At 42.7% G+C, this 12,518-nt stretch overlaps 2 protein-coding genes across 2 annotated transcripts in view; both read left to right on the top strand.

Moving 5' to 3' along the window:
* LOC108784873 (trypsin-like) overlaps positions 1–998 on the top strand; it is a 4,476-nt gene extending 3,478 nt beyond the window's left edge. The window contains exon 5 of the mRNA XM_018553808.1: positions 821–998. Coding sequence (XP_018409310.1) covers positions 821–970 — 150 coding nt within the window. The 3' untranslated portion in view covers positions 971–998. The remainder of the gene's footprint in view (positions 1–820) is intronic.
* A 4,549-nt stretch (positions 999–5,547) lies between these two features.
* LOC108784863 (trypsin-like) lies at positions 5,548–10,323 on the top strand. The gene is made up of 5 exons (XM_018553801.1): positions 5,548–5,584; positions 6,751–6,910; positions 8,086–8,339; positions 8,468–8,604; positions 10,174–10,323. The coding sequence occupies exons 1-5, from the start codon at positions 5,548–5,550 to the stop codon at positions 10,321–10,323; spliced, it is 738 nt and encodes a 245-aa protein (XP_018409303.1).
* The last annotated feature ends 2,195 nt before the right edge of the window (positions 10,324–12,518 follow it).

The following is a 12,518-nucleotide window of genomic DNA, read 5'->3' as shown; positions in this document are numbered from 1 at the left end:
ATTAAACTATGGAACATATAAAATCCTTAAAATACCCATTTAAAATGTAATCAAGTATTGTCTAGTTAATCAATGCATACTTATGGTGCTAAAGATGGTCTGGGCATCCAAGCATCAGTATCCTTTGGTCATGAAAAAGCTAAATATGGGAGTCATGTAATGAAATTAAAAGGTGAGTCTAGCCATCTAGCCAAGAGTCCAGGCCAAGTAAAAATAAAAATGCAGCTTTTGCTGCAATACTCATCATGATTTGGAGCTTTTTCTCACAGTACTTCTTCTCCGCCACTAAATGTTGCAAGTCTTCAATGTTCAATTACAGCCATTGCCATTCATCTAATTTCCTGTGGGCCCTGGCCATCATAGACCAGCCCATTGGCCTCACAAGAGAATGCTGCAAACGTTACACTTCCTTTGCAACAAAAATGTGTAATTCTTAACCTAAATAATCTAATTTACAAATTCAGATAATTAAATTCATATTTTGTTTAGTGTAAACAGTATCACACAAAGGATTAAAAGCAACAGCCATCTCAAAGTGGAAAATACTCTGATCCCATCATATATGTGGCATTATTTGGAAGAAAATCCTTTTCTCTAACATTATAGCGTTCTGGTAAAACACTGATACTATAGAGCGTTGTGAAAATATACTTAAAGCAGGCAATAGAAGACCCTACTTGTAAGATTAAAATATTAATGGGTTCTTTATCAGGTACTTAGAATGTTGGTGGGATTTCCGAAAATTCCATCCAAGTTTCTGAAACTAGTTTCCTGCTAAAACCAGTAAAAAAAATAACAAGCACCTGTTTCTTTCTTCCAGGGTGACTCTGGCGGTCCTGTGGTTTGCAACGGGGAGCTGCAGGGAGTGGTCTCCTGGGGTATTGGCTGTGCTCTGCCTGGCTACCCTGGCGTCTACACCAAGGTGTGCAACTTCGTGTCCTGGATTGAAGACTCCATCGCCCAAAACTAAACATCTCTATGTCTGGGAATGGTGGGATGAGAGGAATTAGTTTTCTTTTCAAATTAAATAAAAACGCAAGCATGAATCATTTATTTTCTTGTCTAATTTTCAATAAACTATCCCAGGGTAATCCGGTGTGCGGCCAGCTTTTCTTCTGTTTGTATAGGCTTATACTGGAGCAAGGACGTGCGCTTAGTGGCAAGCACCTGCATTTAGACATAATTAGGATAAAGGAAAAGGGAATGTGTGTAAGAAACTGGGGTGAAGCAAAAGGAATGGAGAAACTCCACTCCGTCATGATGGGCAGTGCCTATGTCCAAAGGAATGTGCTATACCATGGCAATCTTTATACAGTTGGAATGTTTATTAAGGTTTCCAAGAGAGTCGTTTCGGGGGCCCCTTCATCATGGCTAATAATAGACATATTTGATATTATTTAATAAAACATAAATATAACAATTAAGTCCACACTGCATGGGTAAGTGAACACTATCCAATCTACAGATATTAAACATTTTTGCCTGCAGTTCAGCTTTAGCAGTTGGTAATTGGCAGCTGCACAAATATGCAACATCTCAGTAGGTAAATATCAGTTCCACACATGGGCTGAACTGTTGGCAATGTGGTTTAGTCTTTAGATTGGATTCCTATAAGATTCTTATCTTTATTATTCTGGTTCAATATGCTCTTCCTGAGTTAATGTGGGTTTCCTCCAGATGCTCCGATTTCCTCCCACGACCTAAAAACATACGGGTGGGATTCTTATACAGTGGAACATGTGCCTCACACTGCGAGAGACAGTATGTAGAAAAGAAGAGGACTTAAAGCTGAACTCCGAGATACGCAAATATTGTCCTCATACAAGAGTCGTGTGTATTCTTAAATCTTCGTGAGCTTTGTGTATTTCTCCCAGATCTGTGCTGTAATCCAGTGTGAGACTTGGAGCTTCCTGTAATAAAGACCGGTCACTACTGTTCTTACCCTGTGCAGGGTGACTGGTCTTGTCTCTGCCCCCTTCTGTAATAAAGACCGGTCACTGCTGTTCTCTCTCCTTGTGCAGGGTGACTGGTCTTGTCTCTGCCCCTCCTGTAATAAAGACATATCACTGCTGCTCTCTCCTTCTGCATGGTGACTGGTCTTGTCTCCGACCCCTTCTGTAATAAAGACCGGTCACTGCTGCTCTCTCTCCTTGTGCAGGGTGACTGGTCTTCTCTCCACCCCCTCCTGTAATAAAGAGCGGTCATTGCTGCTCTCTCTCCTTGTGCAGGGTGACTGGTCTTTTCCTGTAATTTTCTACACTCACCCTGTAATGGGTGGGCCTGCCCCTTCCCACAGATCTGCTCTTTGCACAGGTTATGAGTACCACGGTGATGATGTCACTGCTAATTTCACAAAGTAATACCTAGATCTGGAAAGGAATTTTAATTGATATATTTTGTGGCTATTGAGGAATACATTTAAATGAACCTTTTTGTGCCCCAAGTTCAGCTTTAAATTGTAACTACAGCTAACACACATGGACCAGGCAATATACTTCATGTTTTCCAGTGGCATCCACCTTGAATCCTCCCCACTGAGCCTTTATAAGAAAACTCTAATCAATGGTTTCCTTGTTTAGAAATTTGCCCTGATACCTCTTCCTTCACTTTGTGTTGAGCTGTTGACCAGTTCTTGACCCAGTTTTGTTTGGACCATTGCTACTCCCTGGGTGTTGATTCAATACCTGGTTCTGATCTCGCCCTCAGCTGATGACCCCTGTCCTGTAGCCTCAGCTTCCCATCATAACTGCTGATCTGGTTCTAATGCTTACCACCTACCTGCTGATCAATGGGATACCACTATGAACCCTATGGACATTTGGTGGCTCAATCTCTGTGTTCAGCTGCTGACCTTTTATTTTATTTTTGTTGTTTTGTTTAAAAATGAGAAAATTCCCATATCCTGTATTGTATAAAGCCAAGTGATGGGAGCATGAGGGGTTGAGAAAGCTTGCATCTTTAAAAAGGGCACACATTTTGGAGTTTCAATGATACCCTTTATTGGCTAACTTAAGATTGAAAGATACAAGCTTGCAGGACACCTTAGATCCATTTTTAAAGCCCAAAGGGTTCTAAGGCATCTTGAGAGCTAACATCTTAAATACATTAAGTAAACCAATAAATGGTATGACTAAACTTCAAACGTTCTGCATTAAGTGATGGCCAACACGGTGCAATAGTCAACTACTAAATTTAAAAGATTAAAGACTCAAAACAATACAACTCTGTAATAAAAAAAATACAACATTAAATGTTTTTTTTAAATACAAGAAATGTAAATACCTTAAAGGAGAACTATGAGGTGAGTGATTTTCACTCAACCTCATAGTTCGAGCCGACGTTTGACAATGAAACTGTCACACGTCGGCTCAATAGATCGGGAAGTGAGCGAACACATACCGTCGCTCGCTCACTTCTCGATCATGTCCCTGCAGAGAGCCGTGACTGTCACTCATGGCTCCCTGCAGGGATTCCCCCGCCCCTCCACACTCCGATCCTCCAGCGCTGACTGGCGGAACGGATGGGGGAGGGGGCGGGTACAGCTGGCTCTGCCTCTAGATAGGCAGAGCCAGCTTTCAATCACGCAGTTGGGTAGATCTCGGCAGTAATGTCGGGATCCGTCCCGGCTGCGGCGGTCTCAGTATACCTGTAGCTCGTGGTTTACTGAGCTTTGGCTCACGGGAGGACACTAGTTTATGTCCTCCCGTGACCCTTAGGAGAACTATGGGGGAAAAAAAACTTACCTTATAGTTCTCCTTTAACTTGACCTGTCATTAGCCTCCTGCAGTCTCTGTATAACAGAACTGGAATGGGAGAGAAAGAAGCAATATAAGTAACCAATCAGTTCATGTGCTGAGAAGAAGCATGCTGATAGGAATAAAGAACAGAGTGACATGCCTGTCCATGCATCAATGTGCTACAAGAAGATACTGTATGCCACCAGAACACTGAAATCAAGTGTCCAAAATCATCTTTATTGACTCATGTACATCATGTCATAAAGAAGGCAACGTGAAGGGGCCACTTTGGGTCCCATCATCAGGCACAGATATATATAAGATGATTTTGGACACTTGATTCCAGTGTGCTGGTGACATACTGTCTCTTCCTTGACCTGAGCGTTACCATTCACAGTCACTACAGCACTCATCCTCAAGGGGTATACTTGTAAGGAGTGCGGTAGGATATCCACTGGACTTGATCACTGTGCTACTTCTCCTTTTAGGCCTGGTTCACACCTGGGCGTTTTACAGCGCGTTCCTACGCTCTGTAAAACGCTCAACACGTGAAAACCAATGATTGCCTATGGGCATGGTTCCCACCTGGGTGTTTTACAGCGCAGGTAGCCCTCGGAAAAGCGCGTTTGTCGCGCGTTTTTTTTTACTGTCCAGTCACAGGATGGGATGGGTCCTGGATGACCAGAGCTCAAAGGAAGTGGGTTGAATGATGCTGGCTATCAGACTGAGGACATCTACGTATGACCAAAAAAATGTAGATGACTGAAGCTAAATATTGCAGCAGAAACTGGTTTTGTTGTTTTATCTTTTGATTGTCCATTATTGATCTTTATCTGGATATTATTGGCTGGTGTTCTGCTTTAAATTAGTCAAGACAAAGTATAACTCAAACTCCAAGCTTAAAGGAGAACTATGAGGTGAGTGCTTTTCACTCACCTCATAGTTGTAGCCGACCTGGGACAATGAGACTGTCACATGTCGGCTCAGTAGATCGGGAGGTGAGCGAACACATACTGGCATTCGCTCACCTCTCGATCCTGTCACGGCTCTCTGCCGTGACAGGGGAGTGGCTGGATTCCCCCCTCCCCGCTCCGATCCGCCAGCTCTGACTGGCGGAACTGATGGGGGAGGGTGCAGCTGGCTCGGCCTCTAGATAGGCAGTGCCAGCTGTCAGTCACACAGCTGGGCGGATCCGGACATAATTGTCGGGATCCGCTTCAGCTGCGGCGTCTTAGTATACCGCGAGCAGCAGCTTGTGGTATACTGCGGCATCTCAATATACCGCAAGCTACAGCTCGCGGTATACTGAGCCCAGGGTGACGGGAGACGCTAGTTTGTGTCCTCCCGTTACCCTAAGGAGAACTATGGGGAAAAGCCTTAACCCCATAGTTCTCCTTTAACGCTTTTATTAACGGTTAACAGATAGCAACACTGTGCTACCCACAGCCCCTAAAAATGACCATCAGGAACTTTTTGCTCAGTATCTGCATATTGTGGGAGTGCACATAGTAACTGAATACAGGCAAGATGAAAGAGCTGGCTGTGTCTTTTCAACGCCAGCCAACCTGAGTACAAGTAGAAAGAATAATGGGTTAAATAAGATATTTATGACAACATATTTATCATATTTATGACTGAAAGCCATTCTCTGCCCATTGACTTGTTTGCCATCAGCTATGAAGGTGGAGAAAATTGGCTTGATAAGGACGGTCATGGGAATCCACATGTGGCCTGACAGGGGAGATAAAAATGTGCCTGTTGAAAGCTTATATTAATGTGTTTAGATCAGAGAAGTGCTCAGATACTCAACATGATTCTTCTCCTTCTCACCATTCTTGGGGTCGCTGGTATGTATAGATCCAGTTCTTTATGTCAGCACTTTGTACTTTAAATATAATTCAATAATTTGTCTTATTTGGACTGGAGAATAAGGATTTTTTTTTATAATGCCTCTTAGGGTTTCCTTGGGTCCTTGGGCAACAAACCACTATATGCAACAGGATTAGAGTTGGCCAAACTTCCTCCTCCCTAAACAGGAACAGTCAAAATTATATATATATATATTCACAAACTGCAGGTGAAAAATGATCTAATATCACAAGGTGTATGTAAGGTACATAGAAGAGAAGATCAAGCGTTCCTTCACAAATTCAAAATCCAGTGTGTTTACCCCTCAACCCTTAATTAGGTATAGTGGGTAGAGTCAGAAAAATTATTCCCTTACACCCCTCTTGTCAATGATTCATCCAGAACCCATTGGCTTATAGGATTTATAGAGTCTTAAAATCATGCCTCCATTTACTTTACCTTGCATACATCTGGCTGGTTAGGTTTCAATAGCCTAAGATATTGACACCATGGCCTTTATGGAGTAGGTCTTTGGAAGGGTTGAGTTTGGATGACCAGCCTGTTGATAGTTAAGGGGTCAATGGAGTTTAGACCTTGTGACATCATCACTGGGTCTCTGTGCTTCTCAATTCATTGCAGGAAGGGGATGGCTGGTGGAAGGGGCCAGCAGAGTGGTGTACATAGCTTCCTGAAAACATCCCAGCCCTCTGTCTCATTACTCCCCTCAAGAGCCCTCACTCCTAGTTTAAGCAGTAGGTTGGCTTTTGACAGGAGTATCAAAATGCCTGAATGGGTGGATGGTCAGTCTAGAGGAGTGGGCATTCTAGAGAAGTGGGCATTCTCATTTTCATGCAGACTACTCTAGGTAAACCCCACATGTGGTGCTGAACCTCCATGACTGAAAGAAACGAAATCAAATGAATGAAAGGGGCATTTACGTATCAGTCAAGCTGGGGAGGAAAGAGATAGACAATGCTGGACATCCAGCCAGGAAATGAGGCGGGCTCTATCTGACTTGCTGCAGCTTTCAATGCACAGGTACAACTGTGCAAGACTGAAGGCCAGGCCGGAGTTCAGCTTTAAAGAGGCCGAACACATACTTATAGATTAACATGACAGATAAAACCATTTTTAAACCATTTTTACATTTGGTGAATCTTTGCAGCTGCCGTCCCCATCAGTGATGATGATAAGATTGTAGGTGGTTACACCTGCCAGGAAAACTCTGTTCGTTATCAAGTGTCTTTGAACGTTGGATACCATTTTTGCGGAGGGTCCCTAATTAACACATTATGGGTGGTTTCTGCTGCACACTGCTATCAGAAGTAAGTATTACGGTAAATGAGAATCAAATGTAACAGAATTGTATGTCATATAAAACGTAGGTTACTAAAAATAAATTAGATTTTTTTTTTTTCATGATTTCATTGTACCTTGAATAAAAATATCATTGTATCACTCATTAACGGAGTTGTGAAGTCCCAGCAGATCCTCTCCTGTTATAACATCAGCATTGTAATAGGAATACATAGTAGAGTTGTCTCTAATAATACAATCAAAGCTTACATTAAAAAATCCCTTTTATGTAGTGAGTGCTGCCTTCCGTCTGTCCATCACTTCCAACAACTTCCTGGATTCCCAGTGTGCTCTGTGTCTCCTTCCCTGCTGCTTGATGTGATGCAATCTCCATTTCTAAAGGCTACACATCCCATCATGCATTGCATCCAGCAAGCAATGATGATGTTACTTTGTTCAGAAGTTGAGCTGTAGATCAGAAGACAGGCTCTGTGAGAGTGGTGACACCAGAAAATGCATATTCACAGGGCTGAGTGAAACTGTGTCACTGCATTGAGGAAGTCCATCCTATGGGCATCTTCAATAAGTAAGTTTATAAACATCTAGGTGGAGGTGGTTTTTAGGGGTGGGATAGAATTTATGGAAATTCAAGATATAAATACAGATTTATTTTTAGTCTTTACCATAGATACCCTTTAAATTTACTTTTTTGAAAAAAAAACACAGCACATCAAAGAATATGTTAAATTCACAAGGCTTTAGCAGACACAGGGGTCTAGTTTTCCACTTACCACACTGCTCCTGGCTATATCTCCAACCTCGTCTCAAAGTATCATCTTGACCATCCTCTCTGCTCCTCTCAAGACCTCCGGCTCTCTAGCTCCCTCGTTAACTCCTCCCATGCTCGCCTCAAGGACTTCTTTTTCTCTTTTTAGTCCTGGATAGAGTAAGTGAGGGTTAAAACTCCTGTCAGATTTTATGCCATCTGTGTCCCATTGGGGAGACTTCCCTTCACTCCCTATCCGATGTCCACAACAGGAGGTGAGCAGAAATCCCTCCAAAGTGAAGGAAATCCTTGGTGGTCAGCAGAAATTGTGCAAATGTTCTAATCGCTCTCCACTTTATCCAAAAACTAAATAAAAAAAAGTTATGTCTTCAGTTACACTTCAATAACCTTTTTTTAAAAGAAATACTGTATATCCAGGCAGATGGAGATCCGGCTTGGAGAACACAACATCGATGTCTTAGAAGGTCCAGAACAATTTATTAAGGTCTCTAAAGCGATCCCGCACCCACAATATGACCATTACTTCCTCGATAATGACATCATGTTAATCCGGCTCCGTAAACCAGCCAAGATAAACACCCGAGTCCAAGCGATCAGCCTGCCCAGTCAATGTGCAGTGGACGGCACTCAATGTCTGATATCTGGATGGGGGAATACACTGAGTAGTGGAGGTGAGCCGCCATATATACCATACGGGTAATGTGATAGACATACAGTGTATAGTCATAGTTCCAGCCAATGTGTGGCTGATCCTGAAGACCAAATTACTAAATGATAAACTCTTTTGCCTTCTTTTTAGCTAATTACCCTGTTCTCCTGCAATGCCTTCAGGCTCCAATTCTTGATGACCAAGTGTGCCATGATGCCTATCCTGGGCAGATTACAGGGAACATGATCTGTGTGGGTTATATGGAAGGTGGAAAGGACTCTTGTCAGGTATGCCCCATACGTACACCAGAACAAAAATGAGCAAAGTAGCAAAGCATTACAGGCTCATTTAAATTGTTTTAATGCACTCAATACAATGCATCCTGGTAAAAACAGTGCCTGTTCATGTCCCTGTGCTGCAGTGCAGCCCATATTGAAAAATAGGACATGTCCATTTTAACTGCATTGGGAGGCCCATGGAAGTCAATGGCAATGCATCAAAATACATGCAACATGTATTTCGATGCATTGGCAACAGGTATTAACAAGCCTTGGTCAGTGGCTACTAACCCTATACACTACAAATCCTAAGTCCAAAAAAAAATTGGAAATACTTGTCAGTAAAGTGTCTGTGAAGGTTCTCATTCATCCAGGTCATGGTATACTGTATCTGTAAAAATAAGTCAAGGCAACTGGACTTGCTGTATTTTTCTTGAAGACGTTTCACTGGATATCCGACCAGCTTTCTCAATTCAGAAATGAATTCTGAATTGAGAAAGCTGGTCGGATGTCCAGTGAAACGTCTTCAATGCACACCCATAGTTCTACATAGGCCCTAAAAGTCCAATTTAAACCTTGTATTTTTCTTTTTAATCCACTACTCAGCTTTACTTAAATAAAAAAAATGCAGCTCTAGCTGTAATAATCACCTCCTCTCTGGTGCTGCCCCCCAAGACATACAGTATTTGCTCTGCGATCCAGACCAGTTCCTTATCTACTTCCTGTGTGTGTGTGTGTGTGTGTGTGTGTATGTGTGTGCAGGTGTGTCAGACTCACCCCCCAGGGGGAACTTCATGGGCCCACCTCCATGGAACAATGTCATACACCCACCCCCTGAGGGAAAGTCGTGCACCGGCACCCTGAAGGAAACATCATGGCACTTCCCCGGGCTCATGGCAGAATTATACACGGGGCAGGAGAGGAGAGGTGCCATGATGTTTGCCCCAGGGGGTGGGTCCATGACTTTCCCCCAGGGGGTGGGTCCATGACAATGCCCCCAAGAGGTGGCCCTATGATGTTCACCCTGAGGGGTGGGTTTGTCAGATCTGTACTCACAGGAAGTAGATAAGGGCCTGCTTGGGATCACAAAGCTGAGGATCATCCATCACTAGACAAAAAGATAGGTGGAAGAGGACACTCTGCATCATGTGACTGGCCAGGAGACACAGTAGTGGACGGATCAGTGGAGAACAGGTCTTTATTCCCAGAAGAGATGCCATGGAGGGTCACATAATGGAAGGCTCAGGTAAATAAAATATGGCTTCAGAAGGTTTGGAGTGGAGTGGGATGAGAAGGATGAAAGGGAAGGGGATATGCCCAAAGTTAAGCTCAGAAGATTAGGTGAATGGCTACTTATCCATTAAAAAAACCCAAAAATAAATAACAAAAAAGAGCACACTCAATGGGCCACTTTGCCATCACTCTTCCATGTTTATTTTATATCTTCTGTTTGTTTTTAGATTACTTAACTGGCAAAAAAAAGTGTTCCCCTTCATTATTTGCAGTCTAACTTCTTCTAAGATCTTCCCGTGAATCGAAACGATTAATTTATTTTAAACCTGTTTTTATCGTCCTCAGGGTGACTCTGGCGGTCCCGTGGTTTGCAATGGAGAGCTGCAGGGAGTTGTATCTTGGGGTTACGGCTGTGCCTTGCCCGGATACCCAGGTGTATACACCAAGGTGTGCAACTATCTGTCCTGGATTGAGGCGACTGTTTCCAGCTACTAAGACAAATGTCCTGATGTTTATGAGATTTGCAATAAAAATGATTCTAAAGTCACGTGGTCTCCTTAAAGTAAAAATGTCAACTTCCTATATAGTTGGTCCACATCATCTAACCTCCAGAATCACCAAGATTCTGTCCATCACACAGATCTTTCCACCAATTATCAAACTCTGCATTACAATCCCACACTGCCTCATCCTTTCCAGAAACTGCCCATTCTAACCTAGGGCCATGCCAGGTAAAGAGTTTTTATTCCCAAGCTATAATCTTTCAGTGCAGAGGTTTCTAGTGACCAATCAGAATGCTTTGTGTTCTGCTCTGCCTTCAGCAGAATGAATTCTGGTTACTGGAGCATGCAAAACAAAGCCTGTCTGAGAGCGCCAACTCTTCCAGACTGACATGAACCGATCAGGGCATTTTAATGTTTGCATAACTCCTCCCAAGAGCCAGCCCACTGCTTGAAGTACTGGGGCTGGGTGCTGTTATGTTTTTGAAAGCTACGTACTTACCAGCACCAGCTTCTGCTAGTAGATAAACTGGCAGCAAATTTATACTTGGAAAAGGTGGAAAAGGACAAGTCATTTGGCAGATCCTCTGGAAATATGTTGTCATCTGGGTGGTTTCTCATAATTCTGCTTTATCATAGGAAGCCATGATAAAAAAGAAGTCAACAAGTCATGCAGAGAGGATGTTTGTATCTAAAGGGGGAAAATCGGTTTTGTTGATTAAAAGATTAATCTCCTCCACTTCAGCTATACTGGATGGCTAAATGTATGTGGAAACCTGACCGTCATGCCTGCTTATATGGCCAAAAGTATGTGGAAGCCCCTCAAAGTTATGGAGTTCAGGTATGTCCCATGAAAGGCATGAAAGGTACTCTTAATGCTACAGAACACAAAGACATTTTAGACAATTGTGCTCTTCCAGACTTGTGGTAACAGCTTGTGGTAATATGACTGTGCTCCTGTGCACAAAACCACCTCCATAAAGACATGGTTTGATGAGTTTGTTATGGAGGAACTCAACCCTACTGAGCACCTTTAGAATGAATTGGACTGTCCATATCAGGCCATGTCTTCTAATCCAGTATCAAAACATGACCTCATAAAGACTCTTTTGGTTGAATGGCACATACTCCCACAGACACAACCCAAGATCTTGTGGAGACCCTTCCCAGGACAGAGGAGGCTGCTATCGTTGGAAGGAGGTGGGGTAAATGCCATATTGTTGCCCAAGGTTTTGGAACAAGATGTCCATCAAGTTCATGGAGATGTGATGGTCAGATTGGTGTTTATTGACTTTTGTCCATATAATCGCTATGGCCGGCAAAGATGTGACAAACTTAATTGCAGATTTCAGGTTGCCCGCCTGTTTCTATTCTGCAGATACTATAACATGCCATGGCAGTGTTGCTGAAAGCCGAATTGTATTTTCTTTGAATCAAATATAGACTAGCAGAGGGTCCATTAAAACATGTTTTTAAAGGTGTTACTTTTGTTTTTTACGTACATGTGCTCCATTGTTAGGGAAAAAATCAAGATAGTGGCAGTAGACTGAAAATAAAGACAGCTACTGCTTGTGGTCCAATATGCCCACTGCATAGCTACAACTACTGTCATCCAATCATCAAGCTCCCTGCTCAAGGGTCGGCTAACCCAAACCAGTACAAACAGTTCAGATTATGTGACAAAGCTTTGCATCCCTTTGAACATGGGGCATTTTTAATCTATTTTAGAAAAGCCAAGACAGTATCAGTGATGCCAATAACCTGACCTCTGATCTCTGTGCAGACTTTTGGGGAAAAAAAGTCATCCAATTACAAGAGCAGGGGGATGGAAAGTCTGAAGATGCAAACTGAATACTCTTGTTATAACTGCAAGAAAAAGAAATCGGAATATTCTTTTGTCAGTTTTAGAAAATCTTAGCTGCCAAAAGAATAAAATAGAAAAGCAATAATAATTTTACACTCCAGTCAAAATAGAAAATTAAGAGCTGCTTATTGGAAAAACATCCAACGTGTTGGACTCTTCATCCTAGGGCCCCAACGCTCTCTGTTGCACTGTCCTATCAGCAGCATGGAGGCAATGTAGGCTGCCATGCAACTACAAGAATGCCTGAGCTGTGTGGCTCACACAGCTTGAAGGAGCATCCAGCCAGAACCAAACCTGTCACATAGGCTTCTATTGGAAACTACAAT

The sequence above is a fragment of the Nanorana parkeri genome, unplaced genomic scaffold (assembly GCF_000935625.1).
Source record: "Nanorana parkeri isolate BGI_ZX_2015 unplaced genomic scaffold, ASM93562v1 scaffold130, whole genome shotgun sequence".
Taxonomy (NCBI): Eukaryota; Metazoa; Chordata; class Amphibia; order Anura; family Dicroglossidae; genus Nanorana; species Nanorana parkeri.
This window is presented reverse-complemented; position numbering and strand designations above follow the sequence as displayed.

Excerpts from the sequence above, each read along its gene's own strand:
- LOC108784863 (XM_018553801.1), top strand. The coding sequence starts at position 5,548 with ATGATTCTTCTCCTTCTCACCATTCTTGGGGTCGCTG. Across the intron at positions 8,340-8,467 it reads GAATACACTGAGTAGTGGAG|CTAATTACCCTGTTCTCCTG; the intron begins GTGAGCCGCCAT and ends CCTTCTTTTTAG. Across the intron at positions 8,605-10,173 it reads GTGGAAAGGACTCTTGTCAG|GGTGACTCTGGCGGTCCCGT; the intron begins GTATGCCCCATA and ends TATCGTCCTCAG.